Below are 27,040 nucleotides of genomic sequence, written 5' to 3' on the forward strand. Positions count from 1 at the left end.
CAGGGAGAAAAGGAATGAGCCAGCTAGATGAAAGGCATTGCATTGGTGCCGGAGTGGATGTGAGATAGAACTTGAATATAATGTCCTGTGGAGCCTTCTTCCAAAAATTGAGCTATAGTCTCCACTTGGCTAATAAAAAATACAAGAAGTTAAAAAGGAGCAAATGTGATTATTTTCAGTTTTAGTTGTGTAAATTTTTGCTTTATTAAAAATCAATTTAAATATACATTTAAGAATCTATTAGTTATTTTATGACTTTTACAAAAAAATAAAAAAATACAGATTGTCATACAAAATATTTGAAACATCTTTTGTTTTTTTGCTGTTACATAGTCCATGCTAGCTGCAGCTCAAATGGGGGAAGATCAGATGTGTGCAGAAAGACTTAAAGTATCTCGGGAGGAAGATCTCTATAGGCAAGATGTTAATCATTTAGAAAAGGATTTAATGTAAGCACGTCTGTATTTAACGTTAAATTATTTTTATTATTGTTGCTTGACCAGCATAAAGTCACAAGATTCAGCACAGGACAATTGTGGTTTTCATTATACCTGTTATACAGTTAGTGTTATTTTCATTTATTCATTCATTCATTATGTGTTTATTCAGCATTCTCTTTGCTTACAAATTCTGCTTGCTGTTTTCCACACAAAAATCTCTTCACTCTCTCTCTCTCTCTCTTAACCATACTAGTTTATCCCTTTTCTTTTTCCCCATTCCCCAACTGTCCTATATGAATATTTAATTTACCATATTTTTCGATAGATAATGCACGCGTTATCTATACAAAAAAGTCTGAATTCGTTAAAAAATGAACATGTGCGGTATACATTCGAAAGGTCATCATCATCATCATCTTCTTTATACCTTCTTTTACCTTGCGGTGTCGAGGGTCCATTGATCATCGGACCTCAATCCGTTTACAGGATAAGGTGGTCAGCCCTATGCCCCGGTATATCCTATGACCCGTAGTGTTAAGTTCTCAAGGCCAGTTTGCCTGCTGTGCGGGATGATAAACCCCAGAATAAACTGAGGAAAAAACCCTGCTGTCCACGCCCAAGACTGGCTAACTTGGCTATGGCTGAGGAAGATCCTTCAGCTCCTCACGTCACCGACGGGAATCGAACCTAGGACACTCCTTCCCCAGGCATATGGTTGCGATGCGCATAGCCACTAGGCTAACTGTGCAGACTTTCGAAAGGTATGAGAGGTAAATCAAATGTAATAACAAAACTAAGGTTGAAGTATTACTTAATATTTATTGAACATTACACTATTCAGATCCAAAAAAATCTTCATCAGACTCAATATTGAAAGAATCAATTGCGTTAAAAATTTTGTTTGGTATTTCTTCAGCTTCCATTTCGGAAGATACATCGTCCATATGTGCATAATCATTGTCACTGGGCACCACTGCATTCCCTTGTGCTTTAATGAAATCATTTCTTAAATTGTTAAAACACTTAAATTGTTTCCTCTTCATAAATCCAAAAATCCAAGATGGGTAGGCCTTGAAATCCTTTATATTATCGTTTTGCACAATTCTTTTTGATTCCTGCAACACACGGACAGTAGATATTCTCACACCTTTAGCTCTTTCACTAACAACTCAATCAAACAGTTTTTTTTCTATGGTTAGCCACAAGCACCTTCTAAACCTCATAGCATGTTTCCTCATACATAAACATTTCAGGACTGTTTCAGCCTTTTGCCATTCATGAACACTATTTTCTCCAACACTGAACAATCTACCAGCTTCATGATTCCCTTTTTCCTTTGCTACTTCTACCACTTCAAGCTTGAACTTCGCTGTGTAGGATTTTTTGGTGCATGCATGTTATCTATACATCAAAAGGAGTGATGAATATGTTGGGGGTGCATGTTATCTATTGAAAAATACGGTATTTCTCTAGAAGGAATAATTTGAATTTTATCTCTCTGATAATATTCAAAATGTTCTATATATTACATTTCAGATCATGCAATGATCTTTTGAATATAAATCCTGTTTTTAATTTAAGTGCTGAGCTGAATGTAAAAGTATAGTGGCAATTTTGTGGTAGATTTCTCCTGTCCTTGGGCATAAAAGATTTAAACTCTGCAGAACCACGTATATTCACATTTAATTAACGAATGCTGTATCACCACTAAACATCAGCACTGTTAAGGGTTATTTATGACGGTCTCATTTATGTTTTTTCTTTATGTTTTGCATTTCAAGTAAAAAGATTGATATATTCATAGAGGCTCATAGGGTTACAAATGTACAGTCTGTTGTTCAAGTTCCTGTTATACATGGAATTGCAACATGACCTGTTGATTACTTTATATGAACCATTGCTCTCTTCCTTAATACAAGCATTTACTTTCCATGCTCCAGGGTGGATTCATTGGTGGAAAGTGTTTTTTCCCTGTTTGGTGCTATTCTGTGTACAACTTAACAATAACTGTGTACCACAAGCAACCAAGCTTGCCATATCTGAGAATTCTTTGATTTTCCCATGACTGCAAGTTCGACACGAGTAACTCAACTACATTACACTAGTGTATGGTGCTACACATACTTTTGTACTGCTATATACTTAGCATGTTCCAGTCTGGATGAGATTGTTATATTAATTATATCAATATTATGTGTACATAAAATATTTTCAATACCTAATTTCTATAAGCACAATTCATTGCGGGCTAAAGGAACTTTTAAGGCAGAATGTTTATCATGCTTATTTTTTTTGCCTAATGGAAATATTCAGCATTGTGGCCCTGTTTTTTTCTCCGGACTACAGTTTTACTGTATATCACTTGAATTGTAATCCTGCAAATATGACAGCTTCCTGCCTGTCACTGAAGAAAAGCAATGAGTTTGAAACTTCTGTCTGGTAGGAGGATGAGAAAATAAATAAATAAAAGGAAACACTGGGCTTATCATAGCATGTACCATTTTAGTAAAGTACTTCTAAGGCAGAGTATGCTAAAGATCATAGATGATTGGCCTCAAGTAACAGAGTCAATGACTGTTATATTTTTACTCTACATTTTCCATTTAAAATAAAAAAAAAGCCACATGTTCATAGAAGATGCAGGATTGCAATGTATATCTATCTGAGAAGTTTCTCTCACCAAACTCTTTATCTTATTTCTTCTTTATTTCTATTTAAAACCAAGCTCTAAGTTGCATTAATTTCATGCTATCCTCTTAGTTTTATTTTGGTTTTTCCCCTCTCTCTCTCTCTCTCTCTCTCTCTCTCTCTCTCTCTCTCTCTGTGTGTGTGTGTGTGTGTGTGTGTCTGTGTGTGTGTGTCTCATTATTGCAGTTGTCCTAAATTTTGCTTTTTTTTTCTTTTATAATGTTGAATTAGGAGTTCCATATGAACTCCATTGTATAAGGCTATGATCAGGCCTTGTATTGATTATTGTGTACAGATTTGGTCCCTTTATTTTCATGGTGATGAGGATATATTGAAAAGGGTCCAGAGAAGATTGACTTAGGTGGTAACTGGTCTTTGGGATGTGGAATATGAAGACAGATTGAGGGAATGCAGGCTGCAAGTTTTGTGAATAGGAGGAAAAGAGGGGATATGATTGAGTTCTTTAAGTTGGTTAAGGATTGTTACTAGGTTAATATGGAGGAAATTTTTCATAGCATGGGAGAAGGGGATAGAATGAGGGGCATCCCTGGAAGCTGTATAAGAAGGGTGTGAGCAAGGCCATAAGGAACAGGTTGTTACCAACCACTTTGATGGGCTTTGTTTATAATAGTGTGTACCTCTTGTGATGAGTCTTTTGACTCCATGGAGGCTTGGTGTTAATGATATATACATCATTATGCCTAGGTCACTTGTCTTCTTTCTGCCTTTACAGTGCACTGCTGAGAATTGAATGCACACTTCTCACATTTATAGTCTGAAATGAAAATCTTACCTTTGAATATTCACATAAAATTTAGCTTTTATTTATTATCGTGCTAATCTTGCTCCTGCCACCAGTAAACCGGCAATTACAATCATTAGCCTGAAGTCCTAGGCTGTCAAATCTCAAAAGGATGTTGCATCAGAATTATTCTTTAAAACTTTTTTCAGTTGTGCATCATCTGCAAGCAACTTTTCTTTGTTTTAAATAATTCCCTTCAAAACTGTTGAATTTAATTGAATAATTGTGGTGGTATGTAAGTTGAAGATATTGCATCTTATAGTATGCAAAGTGCTTAATATAAATATAATAAACTGTTTTTTTTTGAAAGAAGGCTTTTTGCTCATCAAAATGCATTACCTCTCCCCCCCCCCCTTTTATGTGAACCCATGAAAGTTGCAAACCCATAGTATATTATTATTTGTACCATGGGTAGACTGAGAGTTAGATAACCCAGATCTAGAGACCAAACATGGTACTTTTCAAACCACTTGAGCCTCTAATAGCAGGGTGGTGGTAGTGATAGTTTCACTCTGGGAAATGAAATTCACCTTCTGCATTTATATATAGACATTCACAAACATATTTATATTCCCATTGTAAATCCAAAACTGCAATATGTTGGCTGGAGAGCAAGTATGCTATCTGCTTGGATAACTAGTCTGGTAATAGTCATTGAAATTCTAAGTATCCCGGAGCATATAGAAATGTAGCAAAGTTTGTGTATTAAGTCAACTTTTGGTAAGTTGCTTCTGGATCCTCTCCAACATCTCTTACAAAACCCGGTGACCAGACACGTGTACAGTAGTTCATATGTTGCTTAATCAGAATCTTATACAGTGGAACCAGAATCTCCTTACTTCTACTAGTCAGTCTTGTCCTCATCATTTCTAGAATTCGTTGTATTGTCCTCACAATTTTGGTAATATGTGCTCTAAATTTTAGATCCTTATCCACAATCACCCCAAAATCATATATTATTATTATTATTATATTATTATCTGACCTCTGTGGAATCAGAGACTCATCGTGGGAGGTATACACACTGCTGCACACAATGCTGATCCAACTGTGACTTAAACTGATTCAATGTCTCTACATTCACAACACACTCAGGAAATGCATTCCACTCACCAACTACTCCCCATGCAAAGAATGTTCTCTCACTCCTCTGCTCACACCCTCCTTATACAGTTTCCAGTGACGGTCTCTTGTTCTACCCCTCTCCCATTCTATGAAAAATCTCCTCTATGTCAACCTGATAACAACCCCTGACTATCTTATGTCTGAATTATATCACCCTCCCTCCTCCTATTTATGAGGCTTTGCGATTTACATTCTCTCAATCTGTCTTCGTACCCCACACTTTAAAGACCACTGACCATCTTTATGAATCTTTTCTGGACCCTATCTAACATATCCTCATCACCATGAAAAACTGGTGACCAAATCTGTGCACAATAATCCATATGAGGCCTGATCAAGTACTTATACAATGGCATCATAACCTCTTTGTTTCTGTATGTCAGGGTCCTCTGTATCATTGCTATTATCTGATGTGAAATCTTCACAATTTGTGCAATGTGGCCCTGAATTTCGGGTCCTTGTCCACCACCACTCCCAGATCTCTCATTTCCTCAACCTCCTTTAAAGTTTCCCCCACCAAATGTATACTTTGCATCTCATCGTTGCATACCAAATTTCAAAACCCAACCTTTTGCAACATTGAACTCATAGGTAAGTGGAAACTTACTTGCCTATTCATGCAATCTATTCAAGTCCTTCTGTAAGAACATACATTTGCTTGACACTGTATTGCTCTCCCTAATTTTGCATCATCTATAAACAGATGCATAACAGTAGTTAAACCCATAACATCTGCTTGACTCTACATTGCTCTTCCCAATTTTGCATCATCTGCAAACAGCTGCATATCACTAGCTAAACCCATCCCAATATCATTAATATACAAATTGAATAATGGTCCCAAAACTGACCCCTGCAGCACACCATTAGTGACCTTCCTCTTTCAATACTGCACCCCAATATACAAATTTGTGATACCTATCAGACAGCCAGTCACTGATCCAACTCAGAAGTCTGTTATTCAATCCCATCTATTTCAATTTATTTAACTGCTTGTCATGTGGCAGTATATCAAAAGCTTTTACAAAATCCAAGTACACCACTGTATATGCATCTCTCCTGTTCAAGGTAAGGTATTTGTCACCCTGTTATAGTATATAAATAAGTTTGTAAAACATGATCTCCCTTTAACAAACTCATGCTGATAACCACAGAGAATACTGCTGTTATCAACTCATTTCTGTATCCTACTTCGCACCAATCTCTCTAGTACCTTCATCACAACTCCAGATATATACATTGGCCTATAATTTGAAGCCACAGCCTTGTCACCACCTTTATGCAGTGGAACAATTTTACCTTCTTTCCACTCCTTTGGTACCTGTGCTGTTGTAAGACATTAAACAGACATGCCAATTCCCTGGGGCATTCCCTTAAGATGTATGGTGCTATGTCATCAAATCCTATAGCCTTATTGACATCAAGGTTTTTATTTCCTCAAATACCTCCTGCTCACTCACAATTAAGGCATCCTCTCCTATGTCCCGTACACTTAAGTTCCTCATGATTCCACCCTGATCAGGGTAAATAAAACCTTATAAAATTGATCACTGAATATCTCAACATCCTTTTGCAGCAGTTACCATTCTACCATTTTCATCCATTAACATCATCTTACCATGATCATGGTAAGATGATGTTAATTATTCCTTCTACTTTTATTTCCTCCACCTTCAACAATATATCTCCACCAAGAGTAAATTCTATATCCCATCTTTGTTTTCCATATTTGTATGCATTGACCATGCTGAAAAGATGAAAAGTCACTTTTTCACTAAATACTACTTTGGATGTGAGAGGCTTGCCGTTTGCTGTCATTTCCATGAAATTCACACATAATGTAATGTGTGAATTTTGGGGCTTCTAGATAGTGCTTCTTATCCAGTTTTGTTTTCTGCTCGGTTGTCATAGATTTTGTAGAATCATATTAGAATGAGTATTTTGCTTAACTAGCAAATACAGCACCATCTGGAAGGAGAATCACTTTAGAAGAAAACTTAAAACCCATTGCTGTCCAGAGATAACTGCTTTGGGAGTGTTAAGATAGTGTTAAAGTTATTATTATCTAAGCTCACCAGGGCGACTCTACTCCTTTAGATGGCTTAAGGACTCATTAGAGGGGTACTGCTTTCTAATCACAGAATGTCTAAATATTGATCATATCTCTACTTGAACACCTTTCACCTATGACATTATTCACAATGTCTAATGGTAGCCCATTCCCCACACACTCACCATACATCATGAAAAGAAACTGGACGACCACATAGCCTTTTCACCTCATCCTTAGCGAGCTTTCAGAGTGGATCTGAGTTACACCAGCTATAAACAGCAAAATATCACTTATGTCTATACTGTAAGATTACCTAACTTATATCTTTCTATCATATCTGCAGTACTCCATCTATCTCTCTAACTTTGAAGACCATGTTCTCTTTATTTCTCCATATAGGCCCATTATCTGCTGAATCTTTGTCTAATGGTACATTTCCCATCTCCTCAAAATTTAGATGAACATATCTGCTCAATAGTTTTGACATTTGCTAAGATAGTACTAAAGTTATTATCTAAGCTCATAGGGAGAATCTACTCCTTTAAACAGCTAAAGGACTCATGTCTGATGTCATATTATGAAATCCCTGTAAATAAAGTGGGAAAATAACTTCTTTTTTTTTTTTCTTTTTTTTTTCACAAGTTGTATTTTTCAGTACTTCAGTTATAGTTATCCAATGTAGTGCCTTAACTGCCTTAATAACATGGCCCTAAACTCTCTGCCCAATATAACCCCCCAAAGTTATTAGCTTCAGTTGATTATTTGTAGCAAATTCCTATTAATATCCCAGGAGCAAAAACTCACTAGTGGTGTACTCCAAGGATTTATTTTATTTACACTAAGAAAGGTTTGAATGGATATGCAGTTGTTTGCAGATGATAAAAAGTTTAGAAGAACTGTGAGGAGACAAATTTTGGCTTGACAAGAGAACTTAAAAGACTGGGTGAATGGGCAATTGAGTGGAGTTCACAGTTCAGTGTTGCAAAGCATAAGGTTTCAAAATTAGGGGAGCAGAGTATACAGTTGGTGGAGATATTATTATTATCACAGGCAACTCCAAGAAGTCCTTAGACTCATTGAGGGAGGCCCTGAGCATCATGTCAAGATATCCAACATTTGTGCTGTATCTATCATACTTTTCATTGAACTCATTCACACTCATAGCATCCAGAACAGACTGGTAACGTATTCCACTCATTCACTACTCTCCAACAAAAAACTTAGTTCTAACACCCTTGCTAACTACACCCTTACTTAGTTTTCATGGATGGCCCCTAGTTCTCCCACTGCCAGACCTGTTCTGAAAAATTTCCTCTGAATTAATCTTGTAAAAACCCCTTGGTAATTTGTATGTCTCAATCCTATCACCCCTTTTTTGCCTATCAACCAATTTCTGCAACCCACAAATCTTCAACATTTTCTCGTAAGGTTTATTCCATAGACCTGCTACCATGTTGATCACTCGCCTCTGGATCTTCTTTACCTCCTCCTCATCAACAAGAAACCCTGGCACCCAGATCTGCATGCAGTGGTCAAGATGGGGTCTTATCAAGGCTATAAAGAGGAACAATAACCTGCTTGTCTCTACTCAGCAAAGTATTCTTCAGTAACCAAGTGATCTGATGTGCTGCTTTAGCCACTTTTGTTATGTGCCCCCTAAACTTTAACTTCCTATCCACCAACACTCCCAAGTCTCTATCTATTTATATCTCCACTGGGCATCCACAGATGCCATATGGTCACTCTGATGCTCAGTAATGTGCCACACCAGGCCTTGCCATGTAGTCCTGTTGTTTGCTTTTCTGGAGGCCTCAACTCTCTGAGGATCAGTCACTCCACACACACACACACACACACACACACACACACACACACACACACACACACACACACACACACACACACACCATCCATCCATCCATCCATCCATCTCATTGATGGTCTGCCCCTTCCTCTTTTTCCAGGAACTTTACCTTCTATTACTGTTCTGAGAAGTCCCCCTTCCATCCTTTCAATGTGTCCAAAATATTTTAACTTTCTTCTGTCAATATCCTTAAGGAGCCTTAAAGTTCTACTGATCTTTTCTAACACCCATTCATTCGTATGCCTTTCAGTATATGATATCCTCAACAGTAACACTACATCTCAAAACACCGTCTGTAACACTACATCTCAAAAAGCATATATCCATTTCTGATCTGACTTCTTTAGATTCCAAGTTCTGACTTCTTTAGGTTTCACACCTGTAAGTCGCTGTTGGAAAAACAACTGCATCGAAAATCCTCAACTTTGTTCCCATGGAGATAGATCCATCCTTCTACATTTTAGACAAGTTTCTGACTATTGTTTTAGCCATTCCTAACCTTCTCTGAACAGATATTCTTCACATTAATAATGGATCACAGGTATACTCAAACAGGGTGCTTAAGGGTCAGAGCTATATAACTGAGAGGAGACCTCCACATAGCCTTCAAAGGAATGTGGAGAACCGACCAGAGCTTCTGACCTAATGTCCAATCCTCGCCTTCTTGTGGTGCACCCTGTAGGTATCTACCTGGATACTGAACGGACGAGGATGGAAGAGTTGTATACTTATTGGCTTAAACCAAAATTTCAAATGACGGTACAACATGACAGAATTTCATGCTGGTTGGGGCGTTGCCCTGTTAAACAAGGCCCATGTTGTTTTTGCCAGGGAACCAGGGCAAACAGCGAAAAGTCAGCTACTGGAACAAATCTGAAAACACACCCCAACTCAACATCACCAGAGTTAAAGATTGGTACTATCAACATAACAAGCCTGAATGGCAAAGAAATGAAGCTAGCAGAGGAATTAGCTAAGTACCAGATCGACATAATAGGGGTGGTGACTGAAACAAAAAAGACAAAAACTGGTGAGATCTTTCTGAGCAATAAATACAAAATGTTATATTCAGGCAATGACAATTTGTGTTCTATCAAATTATATATGGGGAAAATTTGGAGAAAAGAGCAAAGCTAATAATAATGGCAAATACCTGTTGGATTTCTGCTCAGGACATGGACTGGTTATTACTAACACCATGTTCCAACATAAAAATATGCAGAAATTCACATGAAGAGAAGAGGCAAGGAATAAGAAGTCTCATTGACTATGTTATTGTTGATAGTGGTGTTTTCCCACTGGTGCAGGACATCAGAGTGTACAGAGGATTCGAAATTGAAAGTGATCACCATTTAATCTTGAGCAGAATAAAATTGAATTTCATATTGAAAAGAAGAACATGTAAGAAAGTTTTAAAGAGAATAAAAGTTGAGCATCTCTCAGATGTGAACTGTAGACTAAAATACACAAAGATTATTCAAGAAAAAATGAAAGAGTTTGAGAGCAGGAACTTTGGAGATTCCTTCACCACATGCCTTCAGCCAGAGAGGCATGTGATGAAGTAGTGTGCAAGGATAGAAAAATCAGAACTCCATGGTAGAAAAAAAAAGGAAGTTAAAGAGGCAGTGAAAGAAAAGAAGAAAGCATACCAAAAGCAAATAAGTCAGCTTGTGCTCTTAGAGAATGCAGAGAGAAATGTAAGAAAGCTAAACACTGTGTAACACTGGCTAAACAAAATCCATGTGGAGATATTGATAAGAACATGGAAAATAAATATCAAGAAGGTGGCAAGATATGTTGTAGGTTGTTGAAGAAGCTCAGAAATGGAGGAAAGAGTGCTTAAAAGGAATTAGAGATGATAAAGGTGACATGAAAACAGGAGAAAAAGATATCCTTCAAATATGGAGTAATTACTTCGAAAAATTGCTAAATGAAACAAGCAGTGATAGCACAGTGGTAGAAAACACTTAACAGGCATACAGTCAGGAATACATATCCATAGTTGAACTATAAAAAGCCATCAAAGGCTTGAAATGTGTAAAGGCAGCAGGAATAGATGATATTCAACCAGAAATGCTGAAGTATGGTGGTATAAAAGTCTTACAGTGACTGCACTGCATATTTCAGAAGGCCTTGACAGAGAGACGAATTCCAGATGATTGGAGTAGAGCTCTCATAGTACCCATATATAAAAAGGGAAATAAAACTGAATGTGAGAATTACAGAGATATTTCCCTACTGAGTGTTCCTGGTAAGATTTATGCAAGTATACTTGAGAAGAATTGTGGAAGAAAAACTTGGTGAAGAACAAGCTGGATTCAGGCCAAATAGAGGCTGTCAGGATCAGATTTTCACTTTACGACAGATAGTTGAGAAATCATGTGAATATAACAAAGATCTGTATTTAAGTTTTGTAGATCTAGAAAAGGCATATGACAAGGTACCAAGAGAGAAGCTATTCCAAATGCTACAGTTATATGGTGTCAATGGGGCATTATATCAAGCAATATTTAGTCTTTATTTGAGTTGTACGTCAGCAGTTAGAATTGAAGGAAGTACAGGAAGATGGGTTAATGTTAAATCTGGTGTGAGACAAGGATGTACATTATCCCCTCTGTTATTCATTATCTATATGGATCACATTATGAAGGAAAGTTGTATTAAACCTGATATCAAAATTGGAGGTATTAATCTCAGCTCTTTGCTTTATGTGGATGATGTTCATCATCATCAAATTCCTGCCATGTACTCTCAAGGGTTGTACAGGATATGATAGTACTATATGAAAAATGTACATCATTACTAACTTCCTATCAACAATTTTCCTCCAAATCAGTCTGTTACTTGTCAAGACTCCAACATTATCAGATCTTATATTTCTATCATCTAAGGCACTTTGTACCGTATCACTCCACCTATATCTTGGTCTTCCTCTGGGTCGTTTTCCTGCCAACCTGGCAGAGAACACTTGTTTCACTAATCTTTCCTCACCCATTCTGTTTAAGTGACCATACCACCTGAGATTAGCTCTGATAATGCATTCCTGGATGCTGACAATGTCAAGTTCTTTCCTAATATCCCCGTTGTTAATATGATATTGTCATTGATCCCATCTGTTCACGCCACTAATCTTTCTCAGGACTCTCATATCTGCAGTCTCTAGTCTTTGGTCAAATGTTTTACTTCTGACCCAGCTCTCAGATCCATAGGTTAAAAAACTGGTTTGACCACTGTCTTGTATACAGCTAATTTAGTGTTCTGACTAATTTCTCTCTTATTCCATATGAATTTATTCAATTGAGTGATTAGTTAGGGAAATGGGGATGTGAGTTCAATGTTGCAAAATGTAAGGTTTTAAAATTTGGACAACAAAGATGGGATGCAGAATTTATGCTTGGTGAGGATATATTGTTGGAGGTAGAAAAAATAAGAGATCTGGTGATGATAGTGGATAAGGATCTGAAATTTAGGGGATACCAAAATTGTGAAGACAACACAAAGACTTCTGGGAATAATGCGGAGGACACTGACATGTAGAAGTAGGGAGATTCTTGTTCTGTTGTATAAGGCTTTGATTAGGCCACACATGGACTATTCTGCTCAGATTTGGTCACCTGGTTTTCAGAAGGATGAAGAGATGTTGGAAAGGGTCCAAAGGCGGTTGACTAAGGTAGTTAACTCTGACCTCTGGAGTGTCGAGTATGAGGAAATGTTGAGAAGATGTAATTTCAGTCTGGTGGACAGGAGGAAGAGGGGAGATAGGATAGAGACCTACAAGTTGGTAAGGGGTTGTTATAGGATCAATGATGGAGAAGTTCTACAGAAAATAGTGGGAGATCGGGGGAGAACCAGAGGTCATCCCTGGTAAACTGTATAAAGAGGGTGTGAGTAGGGGAGTGAGAGGCAGGTTTTTTTCATGCAGAGTTGTAAATGATTGGAGTGCATGGGCCAATTCCAACAGTCTTTCACCACGGATCTTATGTTCACCCAGACCAAACATGTCATACTCTGGCCTAACTCCCATACTCTTTTCCACTTTTGCATTTAAGTCCCCTAAGGTGTAATGTATGTATTTCCTTGGTTGGCAGTCCAAAACAGTTTGTAAGTTTTCATAGAATTCGTCACTCTCTTCATCAGGCCTATCCATGTGGGGGTGCATAAACTACCACGATTGATACATTGGTAGGCTGAGCCTTAAATCTAATAGAAAGTATCCTATTATTAATGGGGTTATAACCAAGCTCTTGCCTGAGCTGTTTTCAGTATCACAGCTACTGCAAGTCTCTGGCTTCATCAACTTCCTGGAGTACAGTTTCACCAATGTGGTGGTGGAACTGTACTCCAGGAAATCTTGAGTAATCCCCAAGATTTCCATGGAACAATCTCCAGGGAACTGTGCTCTATGAAATTTTGGGTGATCTTTTCACCCAAAAATGCATAACCTTACACTTTGTCACATTAAAACTGACATCTATTCTCCTTTGCCCAGTCTGCCAATCTATCCAAATCATCCTACAAAATTTTGACACCTATATTAACTATTGCCCTACCCAACTTTGCATCATCAGCAAACAACTGAACAATTCCTCTCAAATTCTTTCCTATATCATTAATGAACAAATTAAACAGTAGCAGTCCAAGAACAGAACCCTTCAGCATGCCACTAGTCACAGACCTTCTTTTGGACTCTACTCATGAATAAACTACTCTCTGATATCTCTCCATCAACCACCCTCCTATTCATCTCACCAACCCCATATCCATTCCCATGTGCTGCAGTTTACTGATTAGAATTCCATGTGGTATCCTGTCAAGGGCCTTTGCAAAGTCCAGCAGTATCACTGTAAACCCATTACCTTTATCCAGCTCAGCTGTCACTGTATTATAAGACATGAGCAAGTTACTGAGGCATGACCTACTCTTCGTAAAACCACGTTGTCCCCCCCCCCCCCCCTCACAGTATTATTCCATATCCATCTATCCATTCCTGTATTTTGCTCTTGACCAACTTTTCTAATTCTTTGACAACAACTCCTGATATGCTAATTTGTTGATAATTTGCTACATGAGTCTTGGTGCCTCCCCTCTTTCCATCCCCTCTTGGGATTCACCCAGAATTGAAACTTAGATTAAACAATATAGTCAAGGGCACTAGCAATTCCCTTGCCACTTCACGTAAACTACGTGAAGAGTTTTACATAGAGTTTGGATTTACCATCCAATCCAGTATTCGCATTATGGTAAATGAAATGGAGGTGCTATGCACCTCCATTTCATTTACCCCAGTTTCCGTATAAGCCTTTGGCTCTCTCATTCCTGCAATATCACCACCTGGATGATATTGCAGGAATGAGAGATATTGAGAGATTCATGAGAGATATTGCAGTTTTACAATTTATGGTAATGATGCAGAGGCAGTGATATGTAAAAGTAAGGAGATTGTGGTTCCATTGTGTTATGACCACATATGGATTACTGTGCACAGATTTGTTTAAACAGATTTCAGAAGGATGAAGAGATATTTGAAAGAACCACCCCGAAGATGAATGACTAAAGATTGTAGTTATCTGAAATGTGTTGAATACAAAGAAAGATTTGAGAAGATGGAATTTTCAGTCTAGTGATAAAAGGAGTTCAAGATATGATTGAGATGTCTAAGTTGGTAAGAGATTATTACCAGATTCATGTGGATGAGGTTTTTCATAGAGCAGTGAGAGAACAAGAGGCTTTCTGTGGAAGCTATATCAGGAGGGTGTGAGGGGATGAGTAATAGTTTTTTGCATGCAGAGTGGTGGGTAATCAGAATGCATTGCTGGAATGTGGAGAGTTAAGAGATGATGAATGTATTTAAGGCATAATATGAGCTTTGTGTGATAATGGAACTTGCCATGATGAATCTTGATTCCATGGAGGTCTGATGATGATGATAATAATAATCGATCAAAACTAAGAACCCTCCCCTCTCCTTTATTCTTGATATCTTTGGTATTAGTGTTTATGTATGATTGCCATCTATAGGCTGATAACTGTTCAAATATAAAACACGACAAGTTTGAAACAGAAAACTAGAGTTGAATCCTCATTAAATCACTCACCACAGTTTTATTGGTTTCGCTCTTCATTTTTGACAAAACTATTCCTGCCAGTCGTGTTAATTTGTGATAATATACTACCACTTTCTCTTTCATTTCAATCAAATTTTACTAACAATGGGTATGCTAAAAAAAGTGTCAATGCAATTAGACAATTAACCAGACCCATTTCCTACAAATATAGGCAATTTGCAATTTTTACCTTTTATATAAAGAGGCTATTTATATAACAAAATGTTAATATATAATGAGTATAGGATAAGAAACAGTTCAAACTCATTGAAATATTCATTGAATTAACAAATTTAGCACCCTGCATGATGACATTTGCCCTTCTACTTACTCGTATTTTTAAAATATTCAATAGCTAAACAAAACTCTTAAAAAAGGAATACAGCTCTAATATTTCAATAGCCTCTGTATTGCAGTTGGACATTGCACCCTTCAATAGGAAAAAGACCCATGTTTGATTCTTGTCGTGATGAGAAGAATCTTTATACGGGCTTTCTCAATTCAAGGTGAGTTAACCAATCTCTGGTATGGAAGTAGTGGGGCTTATTCTCCTGGAAACTTGGGCTTTTCATCCTGCAGATAAATCAGGAAAGAGAACACACTCAATTTGCAGACAAAATTATTTTGTGGTAGATGGCATTGTGTGTTGATATGGTAGTCTTTTTGAATGTAGTTGGAAGTAGAGTAGAGTAGGGAAACTGTGAGTTGTGTGTAGTGGTGCACAGTGAAATTTGGTAAGCAAGGTTGGGATGCAGAGTATATGATTAATGGATCAATTTTGAAGGAGGTGGAGGAGTTGAGGGATCCAGGAGTGATGGTGGACAGAGACTTGACATTTAGGGATCACAGTGCTAAAATTGTAAGAACATCCCAATGAATTATGGCAATAATGAGGACATTGACATGGAGATGTAAAGTGGTTATGGTTCCCCTGTATAAGGCTTTGATCAAGCCACATATGGATTGCTGTGCACAGATTTGGTTGCCTGGTTTTCAGGGGAATAAGGATGTACTGGTGAGGGACCAAAAAAGGTTTACTAAGTTAGTATCAGAGCTATGGAATGTCAGATACGAGAACAGATTTATGGAATGCAACTTATATAGCCTTTTGAATAAAAGAAGAAGAATGATATGATTGAAATGTATAAGTTGGTGAGGGTTGTTACTAGATTAATTTAGAGGAGATATTTCATCCAGTAGAGAGACAAGGGTAGAACTAGAGGCCATTCACTGTAAGGAGGATGTGAGCAGATTCTTTGCATGGAGAGTGAAATCCATTGCCTGAAAGTATGGTGAGTGTGGAAACTGTGACCTGGAGGTCAGATGATGATGATGATAATAATATGTGGAACTACAAGACTGGCGATTATGAAAAGCTCAGGAGACAGCTTATAGCTGAATGTCGAGTTTGATGAAAAGGAGATCAATTCAGCTGGTGCTCTTCAAGAAGTTCTTGAATAGCACCAGCTGTTTTTTCAAGCAATGTGTAATTGTATTCTGAAGGTCAGAAGGTTAAATAAGGTAGGTGTGAAGTGGATGAATGTAGAGATTAAACATACATAGGCTGTTCAATAAGTAATAAGACTATATTTATACAGAAAACAGATTACCTTTAATTGTCATAATTTACATGGTCTTTTTCGAAGTAACTACTGTGAGACGCGATGCATTTGTCCCAACGTTGCGTCCACTTCTTAAACACATGTGAGAGTCCGTTTTTTGAGAGTTCTTTCAAAACCGCCTCCGCAGCTTTTACACATGCTTTGTTGCTTTCGAAATGGTGGTTTCTTGAGCTGAGGAAACAGCCAGAAATCGCACGGTGCGAGATCAGGACTGTATGGAGGGTGTGGTAGGATATCTGTGTTGTTCTTCTGCAAAACGTCCACTACACAACCAGCAATATGTGGCCTTGCATTATCGTGGTGCAGTAAGAAGCCATTCTTCAGCAATAGACGCTTTCTTTTGACGTACTTGATGATAATCGCTGCTGTGTTGATCATTGTCTCTGTGATGGATGTTGAAGGTCTTCCCTCACGTTCAAGATCTTCCACATTTTGCCTTCCTTCCTTAAAAGTTTTATGCCAGCGAAAAACACTTGCCCTTGACATTGCTTCATCGTGGAAAGCTTCGCGTATCATGTTAAAAGTGTCTGATGCCGATTTTTGCAAATGCACACAAAATTTAATCGCATAACGCTGTTCCAAGGACACTTCCATTTCGAAGACTGGTCGCGCCTCATAGGCGCGCCGATGAGCACTTGCATTTAGTCACGTGACACTCTGGCACATCAGCCCGTATATGCCATCTATCAACCTCTTTTGTTAATACATACAGCAACATTTCTTTATTCCACAGAAATTAATATTGTGATGAGTGGTTTTGCCACAGTAAAATTAGTCTTTTTACTTATTGAACAGCCCATGTACAATACAAAGAAGAAACATTATAGAGGCAACATAAGATGAGTGGAAATAATCAGTTCAATGAGGAGTATTGAACAAGCAAGGAGGATGACTTGGTTGGTAAGAGTAGTGAAAGTGCAGTGTGATCAGCAGTTTGCAAATGAACCAAAAAAAAACCTATGGAGAGTTCTTTCAGTATGTATGGCAGAAAAAAGAATGATGGTAGTAAGATGACATTGATTGCAGAAAATGATAAAAGGATAACTGCTGCAGAGGATATACTAGAGATATTAAATGAGCAGTTTATAAAGGTATTTTATCCTTGTGAATGTGACAGCATTAGAGTTTGAGAGTAGTGAAAGGGGAGGAAGAGAAACTGACTGTGAGTGATATTGAGAAGTATATGTGGAATTGGATAAGCTTGATGGTAATAAGTGATGCCACCCAAAATCCTGACAGTCCAAAATCCCAACATCTTAGAAACTGTTTTTAAGTTTATTTGAACACATGTCACAATATATATTGCAATTATGCAAACAGTATATGATATTGTTAATATTCTATATAATATTAATGAATAAACAATACACACTTTATATATATATATGCATAAAACGATATTTATAAAGATGTATTGTGTACAATACCATGAAGCTAATCCATTACAGATCTATTTTCATGATCATTCACAACTGCTATTATTCTTGTTTCTTTCTCAATTGTCGCCTTCTTGTATTTTGGACAAGGTTCACTACAGAGCATGCATTCAGTCTCCTTATCCACAAGCTGCTCATCTCGCTGCAATTCCTTGGTGATTTTATATATGCCAATATGTGCTCGTCTAAACTATAAACTCCCATATTTCTATGCCAAGCCTCAACAATGTTTAAGGTATGTGAAATTCCCACTTGAATAGCATCATATGCAGACGATAATGTTGGTGGACATAATGGTGGAGCACAAATTACCTTACCATTATGCATATACAGACTAATTCTTCCATATTTATATATGATCATCTTCAAACCACTCTACCACATCACTAGTTTTCCTCAGTAAATGTAGCTTGAAAACATTAAATGTTTGTGGTATTACATCAGAGAGAATAAATGCCACGGTGCACGACTGTTGAAGCAGCAGATTGAATTCTTCAGCAGTGCTGTACTGAGATATCAGTTCACTTGCGTGAATTTTTCTCCGAACACATTGTCCCAGGTGGATAAAACAGACCTTTTAAACTCACCTTTAGAAGTATTTATTGCAGCTAATTTCAGGTCAGTTAAAATGCCTCTAATCTCAAATCAATTTCATTTTCTTTGGCAGCTTAGTCACATCTTGAAAGAAATGTTTATAATTTTCTTCACTCTTGTTCATCATTAACACATAAACTAAGGGAAGAATTCGATTCTTCTCTTATTTTCATTACCAACAGGTGCATTTTTTTAATATAATTAATATTGTGGGCATAGTTTTAAATGTGCCATCCACAATCCAATATTGAGCACATGATAGGCATTGAATATTTACTTTTTGTTGTGCAGAATCTTTAACAAGAAACAATTCACCATTTAATGTATGGTGAATTGTTTCTTGCTTCTGGGATATCAAGTTCCTCTGGTGACTGTAGTTCTTATGGTCATTTCTTCTCTCATATAATTCTCTTGCAAAGAGCATTTTTTTATGGCATTGTTCGGGCTCTCATCAGTCTGTCAGGCAATGTATTGCACGGTTCTACCACTCTCCATGCAAAGAAACCGCTGATCACCCTCTTGCTGACAGCTTTTTTTCGTAACTTCCAGGGATGGCCCCTTATCTGCGCTCCTTCCCCCTGTTCCACCAAGCAAAAGACCTCCCCAGTGTCAATCCTGTAACTACCTCTCAACAGTTTAAAAGTCTCAATCATATCACCTCTCCTTCTTCTATCTACCAAACTCTGCAGTCATATTCCCTCAGCCGATCCTCATAACCAAGATTGTATAGTCCTGAAACTATCATTGTTATCTACACCTCTACACCCTTTCCAAAGTTACTTTATCCCCTTCAAATCATGGGGACCAAATTTGAAAACAATAATCCAAGTGTGGTCTGATCAAGACTTTATACAATGGAATGACAACTATTTTATCTTTGCAGGTCAGCATCCTTCTCAGTATTGCAGCAATTCTCTGGGTTACCTTCACGACCTTTGCAATATATTTCCTGAATTTCAGGTTTCTATCAGTCATCACCCCAAGATCTCTTGTCTCCCATTACTTCCTCCAGTACATCTCCACCAACAGAGTATGCTGTCGCCCACTGATGTATCCCAAACTTCAAGACTTTACATTTTGCTGCATTAAACCGATACACCCCATTCATTTGCCCATCCGTCCAGTTTATTCAAATCCTCTTGCAGGGCTGTCACATTTGCACTATTACTAATAACTCTTCCTAGCTTCACATAATCTACAAACAATTGAATATTCCCCTGCAGTCCACTGACAATGTCTTTAATATAAAGGATAAACAATACAGATTCCAGTACTGAGACCTGTGGTACCCCACTTGTAACCTTCTGCCTCCTTGATATTGCCCCACCATACACAACTCTCTGATTCCTATCAGATAGCCAATACTGAATCCAGTTGACTAATCTGACATCTAAAATCATGTGCTGCAACTTAAATATCAGCTTATAATGTGGCACCCTATTAAATGGCTTTGTAAAATCAAAAAAAAATGGCAGAATGTTTCTTTCAACATCAACTGCTCTTGTTCCGTTATTATAAAAGGCAATCATATTATTAAGGAAGAGTGCTCCCTAACAAATCCATGTTGATTCTCACAGATAACATTACCCTCATCTGCCCAATGCTGTATATTGTCCCTCACTAATTTCACCAAGATCTTAACAACTACTGATGAAACACAAACTGGTCTATAATTTGACACTTTCAGTCTGCTACCGCCCTTATGCAATGGCACTATCTTACCTTCCTTCCATTCTTTGGGTACCTTTCACGTTGCAAGATTTTCATTTAAAATCCAGGTCAACAAAACTGTTAGTTCTTTAGCACATCCAGTCTCACTACTTTAATGACCAGAGTACTCAGTATTTGAAACACACTCTCCTCTTGCAGCTCTAGACGTATAGGGCCTTGGACCTGCCCTATATGTCGAGTATTAAAACCTACTTCTCCAGGATGAAATACTCCAATAAAGTGTTCATTGAACAACTCCACTATGTCCTCTGCATCAGTCACTTTATTTCCATTTTTATCCCACAATGTCATTCTTCCACAATCATTTTTCCTCCTACTGGCCACATAGCTAAAAAATTCCCTAGGATTTTCTTTGGATCTTAGGGCCAATCTCTTCTCATGTTCCAATTTTGCCTTATTTACCATACTAGTCACTCTCCTGGCCTGAGTCTTATATTCTTCATGCATTGCTCTCCACCCCCTCTCCTTATATCTCTTCCATATCCTCTTTTTCACCTGCAGTTCCTGTTTGATATTGTTTGTCGTTCACTTTACACCAAATTGTGTCCTCTTCTTCACATGTGGAATACAGCTTACTATTGCTGATAACAAATATTCCTTCCCAATTTCCAAAGCACTAATGATATCTCACCCTTCCAATTCCTCTCATCATGGAACTGCCCCAAGTTGATAGATCACTCACCTTATAATTCCACATATGTTCCCTTCTCTTTAATACTCCTGCATATCTATTCATCTTCCAAGTCAAAACCACATGGTAGCTCTCTTTCCAACTGGGGGAAGTGATGCCATCTCAGTTATAATCAGCTCTTCTGATGCTATGACAGTATCCAAAACTCTTGAACCTCGTATTCCTTCTATTACATGTTGCCTAAGACATTTGTCCCTCAGGAATTCTAGAAATTCCATTCCCTTATTACTACACGCATTTTCCTCTTCCCAATTTATACTGCCATAGTTAAAATCTCGATAACAATCATTCTTCTTGCACTTTCAAAGCTCAGCTGCCTAAACATCTCCCGCTCCTCATCCTCTGTGCTCCTTGGCTTGTAGCAACACCCCACTAAATATCTTGTCTTGCCCATCTCTGCCTCATACCATGTTTTCAAAACCATTAGTGTTACTGCCCTCCCCCTCTAAGAGAACATAAGTCATCACTTATCATAAGCAGTATTCCACCACTGTGTTTTCCCTTCCTATCCTTTCGAAAAATGCTGTACCCTACTTCTTCTATTCCTGTTATTATATCATCTTCAATCAATCACATGTCAGAGATCCCAATAATCTTTGGACAGGCTGATGCTATCAGTGTCACAAATTCATCTCCTTTATTCTGGATACTCCTGACATTAACATAAATCATAAAAATATCACTGTTTCTATACTTATCCTTATTCCCTCCTGACTCTACTGGACTCAGCATTATCCAGTATATTCCCCCCCTTCTCCGAAGCACCAATTCCCACAAGTGGTCACCCGTATTACCATCCACCCTGGTAATTCTAGTTTCCCCTGCATTGACACACCGAATCCTTCAGATTACAGTAATTTCTCCAGATGCCTACATTCTCCCTCATTCAAATGCATACAGTTCCTTTCTGTGCTCAAATTCCATCCAAGCATCAATGTATTCCAAGCCTCCCTTTTGACACATTCTGGCTATCATGCTATTCATTATTAATGCTCTTCTACTCGGCTCGTTGTTATCATACTTGGGGAACACACACTATCTTCCCTCTCTGAGTTCTTTTCTGTACAACATCAGTCATGAATCTCAGATCTCTCGCTACCCAATTTACACTGCCTCTCAAGTCATTCGTGCCCACAATCATCTCATCCAACCTTCTAACTCACTTAATTGCCATAACCACATTTTCTATCATTCCTCCAGGCAAACACTCCTCTGGCATCTATCTTGCATTCCACAGATCAGTTGTCCATACATCACACCTCTTGCCACTCTGTTCCTTGATTGCTTACCTGCATCCCTCTCTCTCTCTCTTCGCTAACACTTTCTCTCTGTGTTTCCCTGCTTACCTGACATCTTGGCATCCCTGGTTCCAGCACTCCCTTGCATTCTTCTTATTCTCTCTCTCTCCTACTGTTTCTATTCTCTGCTCGAGTTGCATTCCATCAATCTGTCCTCGTATCTGGCATTCCATAGACCTGACTCTAACTCAGTAAACCTTCTCTGGACCCTCTCCAGTGCATCCTCATTCCCTTGAAAACCAGGCAACCAAATCTGTGCACAGTCCATATTGTGGCTTGATTAAAGCGTTATACAAGATAACCATAACCTCTTTGCGTCTATATGTCAATGTTCTCCTCCTCGTTATTGCCATATCCCTTTTGGATATTCTTACAATTTTAGAAATGTGACCCCGAAACTTCAAGTCTGTCCACCAGATCACTCCCAGATTTCTCATCTTCTCTACCTCCTTCAGAATTGATCCATTAATCATATACTCTGCATCCTAATCTTGCCTAAGAAATCTCAAGACCTTGCACTTTGCAACATTAATCTAATAGCTCTCCTCGTTTGCTCACCCACATAGTCTATTCATTTCCTTCTGTAAGGCGGCAACCTCTGTGCTACTTCTCATCTCCTTTCCAAGCTTTGCATCATCAGCAAATAACTGCACATACCAGTTAAGCTGGTCTGAATGTAATTAATGTACAAGCAAACGATAATGGTGCCAAAACAGTGACCTTCCTCTTTTGGGATACCAATCCTCCATATGTCAGCCTGCTGATATCTGTCTGACAGCTGATCAGCTATCCAACTCACTAGTCTGTTATCCAGTTATGTGGCAGGCTATCAAAAGCCTTTGAAAAATCCAAATACACCACCACCATATATGAATCTCCCTTATTGAGTGAATTTGTTACCTTGTTTTAATACATAAAGAGATTGCTGAGACATGCCCTTCCCTTAACAAGCTCTGGTCATGAATCTTAATCCTTACCAACTTTTCTAACACCTTAACAACTCCAGACACTGAGATTGAACTATAATTTGTAGCCTCAGTCTTGTGAAGTGGAAAATTTTTTCCACCTTTCATTCCTTTCATACTCACCCTGTTGCAAGACTCATTTTAAACAGTTGAAAGTTTATTTTTCACTTGGTTAGACTATAATAAATTTAGTTTAATCCTTTATCCAAGTGTGAGCAAATAAAGTTTGCGCCTGAAAATATCTTCAGGACTGAATATGGTGTTGTATTACCTTACTGGGGTACGGTAGTACAACACCGGGAAACTTGTAGCAAAGGTGGACGAAGCTAACATCACTCCTATCCCAGTATCTCCCATAATGCAAAACACATCTCCTTGCAGATATGTATAATATTATGCATTAAGGGATTGGCCACTACCCAGACTAGTTTCGACCTTTATTGAGGTCTCTTCAGTGGGAGCCAGGCCCAGTGGTGGAGATACCAGGCAGAAGCACTAGCGAGGTCATCTTTACCTATAGGAGTTTCCAAAAGGTGTGCCACCTTTTTTTATTAAATTACTCTGGATTTAGAGAAAGATGTTAAAAGTTTATTTTTCACTTGGTTAGACTATAATAAATTTAGTTTAATCCTTTATCCAAGTGTGAGTAAACAAAGTTTGCGCCTGAAAATATCTTCAGGGAGATACTGGGATAGGAGTGATGTTAGCTTGGTCCAACTTTACGAGTTGTCCGGTGTTGTACTACCTTACTCCAGTAAGGTAGTACAACACCATATTCAGTTCTGAAGATATTTTCGGGTGCAAACTTTGTTTGCTCACACTTGGATAAAGGATTAAACTAAATTTATTATCATTTTAAACAGGTGTGTTAAAGGTGCCATTAATCACAGAGCATTCCCTCAAGACACATGGTGATATACTGTTAAGTCCTATTGACTTACTGATATCAAGTTTACTTAATTCCTCATATATCTCCTGTTCAATCAGTCCCTCTACACTCCAGCTTCTCCTGATGTTGCCTTCATGAGGATGAAATACACTGATAAACTGAACGTTGAATACTTCAACTATATTCTCCATACTGGTTATTAATTTGCCAGTGTCATCAGCTAGCATCACCTTCCTAATAGTCATTTTTCCTTGTACTAGCCACATTTTGAAAGACCTCACTAGGATATTTTCTACCTTGATTGACTAATTTCTTCTCATACTCCACTTTTGTTGTCTTTACTGAGCTGCCTTCCTGGCTTACACTTTGTACTCTTCATGCAATTGATCATTACCAGTATTCATCTTGTGTGTTGCCTCCAAAGTGCCTTCTTCCTTTAGCCTTTTCACCTTTGGAATACACCCAGGCATTGCTGCTGTTAAATCAATGTCTATGCATCGTGTGTCTCCTTCCCATCAATTCCTCTTTTCATGCTTTTGTAAGATTTTCATAATCACCGACCTTGCTGTTCCACACATATCCCTTCTTTATAGAAGTTCTCATATGACTGGTTGCAACCTAGGCGATCACATCATGCTCATTCTCACCAAGCAAGGGAAGATTAGTTACTCCATTCATAATCACATTCTCTGATTATATAACCATATCTATGACACTTAACCCTTGCGGGGCCACTGTTACATACTGCCTAAGGTTGTCTGTTAAGAATGTGAGAAATTCATTCTCTTTATTGCCATAATTGAAATCATCCATCCATAATGATCATCTTTCACTTGCTCACTAGGCCAAGTTGCCTCTGCATTTCTTTGTCTCCACACTAACCGCACATATCCAGTTAAGATATGCTTCAGAACCATTGCCAAATTTTCAAATTGCCAATTGTATCTCAACCTTGCATGGACATAATTCCCCTGCTAGCAGCATCTCTTCCCTCTTTTTGCCTTTGCTATTCTCATGAAAAACATCATATCCTTCCATTTCTATTCCCATGAAGATGTTATTCTCATCCAACCATATTTCATTTATTCCAACTATGCTCTACGTTATATATATATTATTAGAAAAGGTATGTCATTTAGACTTCTGATAGAATGGATATTCAGTGGTCACAGTTGTGCTTATGGACAGGACTGAGTTGAATGAGGTTATGATGCTGCCACATATACATGTTGTTAGCCAGCAGAGTAAGCACTGTGCTCAATAGGTGAAAGCCTTTGAAGGCAGTCATGACAGTTCTCCATCAATTACTAATGGTTATTCTGTTGATAAGAAATGAAAGGTGTCACATGCTATCTCAATAACCAGCAGATGGTGGATGAGTTATATGTTGGGCCTGGAGTGGCAAACTGCAAAATTTTCATATTGCAAAATGAAACATTTATTGGCCACTTTACACTAAAAAACTCATGTGGCAACTCCTATATGAAAATATGACTTCTGCATTACTTCAACCTTGATACCTTGGTATCACTGCTGGGTCTGACTCACACTGATGAGACCTCAATAAATGTCGAAACTGGTCTGGGTAGTGACCCTTCCCATAATGCATACATCTCCACAAGGAGATATGCTTTGCATTATGGGATACTAAGGCAAGTGATGTGAAGTCATACCACCTTTATTATGAGTTGCCCCAGTCCTGAAAATATTTCAAATGCAAGCTTTGTTTGCTTACACTTGGATAAAGGATTAAACCAAGTATATAATTTCTTGGTATCTTTAATTTATAGCATAACCAAGTGGAAAAACTTTCAACAAAAAGGACACTTTGCACATTGTGTTTCTTGACAGTGCATGAAGACATATAATTTCTTGGTATCTTTAATTTATAGTATAACCATACGGAAAAACTTTCAACAAAAAGGACACTTTGCACATTATGTTTCTTGACAGTGCATGAAGACATATAGTAGGATAGTCATACAGTTTCTAAATAAATTCACCATGAACCATTGAAATCTGACCTAAAATGAAAGCACAAATATATATTGTATACCACAGACCAGTCCTTTAGGATACTCACTGTAGACAGAATTTCGTAGTTGCCCCATAGGTGAGAAAAGACTACCCAAATGTATTAGTGATTATATTGAAGAGATATAAGCTGTGAGCACACATGCATGCACTTGCACACACTCACACAAAATTGTTGTTTACTTTGCTTTATCTTTAACTGTTATACATTGCTATGGGACAAAGTATTCTGTATTAAGAAAGGATGAACAGAATATCAGTATAAGCAGTCTATAAGTTATCATCAAATTCATATTTGAAATTTCAAAAATAAGTGGTTTTGTTTTCACTTACTGAAAAGAAGGGAAGTTTATGCTTTACTTAGATTATATTACCACTGTGTCCAGTTTCATCATTGTAGCAGCAACAATGATGAAACTGATAAAAGAAACATTTTATCTTTGAGGTTTCACAGTATTCTATTTTTCATAAATGGTGTCAATATCTTATAAACTTCTAAATGTTAAATGTTCACTTTGTATTATTTCTTCACAGACATCTAGTCTTCATCTTTCCACATTCTTCCTTATATGTCATGTGATTATGGTCTGAAATTCCTTTCTTTTCCTTATTTACTTATTTTTGGAAACCATAATGCTTTTTTATAAATGATGGTTTCTCTTGGTATCATTTTGCAAAATCTTCATAACATAAAGTCTACTTAC

At 37.8% G+C, this 27,040-nt stretch overlaps 1 protein-coding gene across 24 annotated transcripts in view; it reads left to right on the plus strand.

Moving 5' to 3' along the window:
• Nucleotides 1-27,040, plus strand: part of LOC150100409 (coiled-coil domain-containing protein AGAP005037-like) — a 1,356,304-nt gene that overhangs the window by 1,170,725 nt on the left and 158,539 nt on the right. For all 24 annotated transcript variants that reach the window (XR_016549297.1, XR_016549300.1, XR_016549298.1 and 21 more), the window contains one exon: nt 334-449. Coding sequence is in view for 19 of the 24 variants with exons in the window: in XM_090403260.1 (XP_090259386.1) it covers nt 334-449 (116 nt within the window). In the remaining 5 variants the exon portion in view is untranslated. The remainder of the gene's footprint in view (nt 1-333; nt 450-27,040) is intronic.

The sequence above is a fragment of the Typopeltis vanoorti genome, chromosome 13 (genome assembly GCF_054136105.1).
Source record: "Typopeltis vanoorti isolate ZY-2024b chromosome 13, IOZ_Tvanoo_1.0, whole genome shotgun sequence".
Taxonomy (NCBI): Eukaryota; Metazoa; Arthropoda; class Arachnida; order Uropygi; family Thelyphonidae; genus Typopeltis; species Typopeltis vanoorti.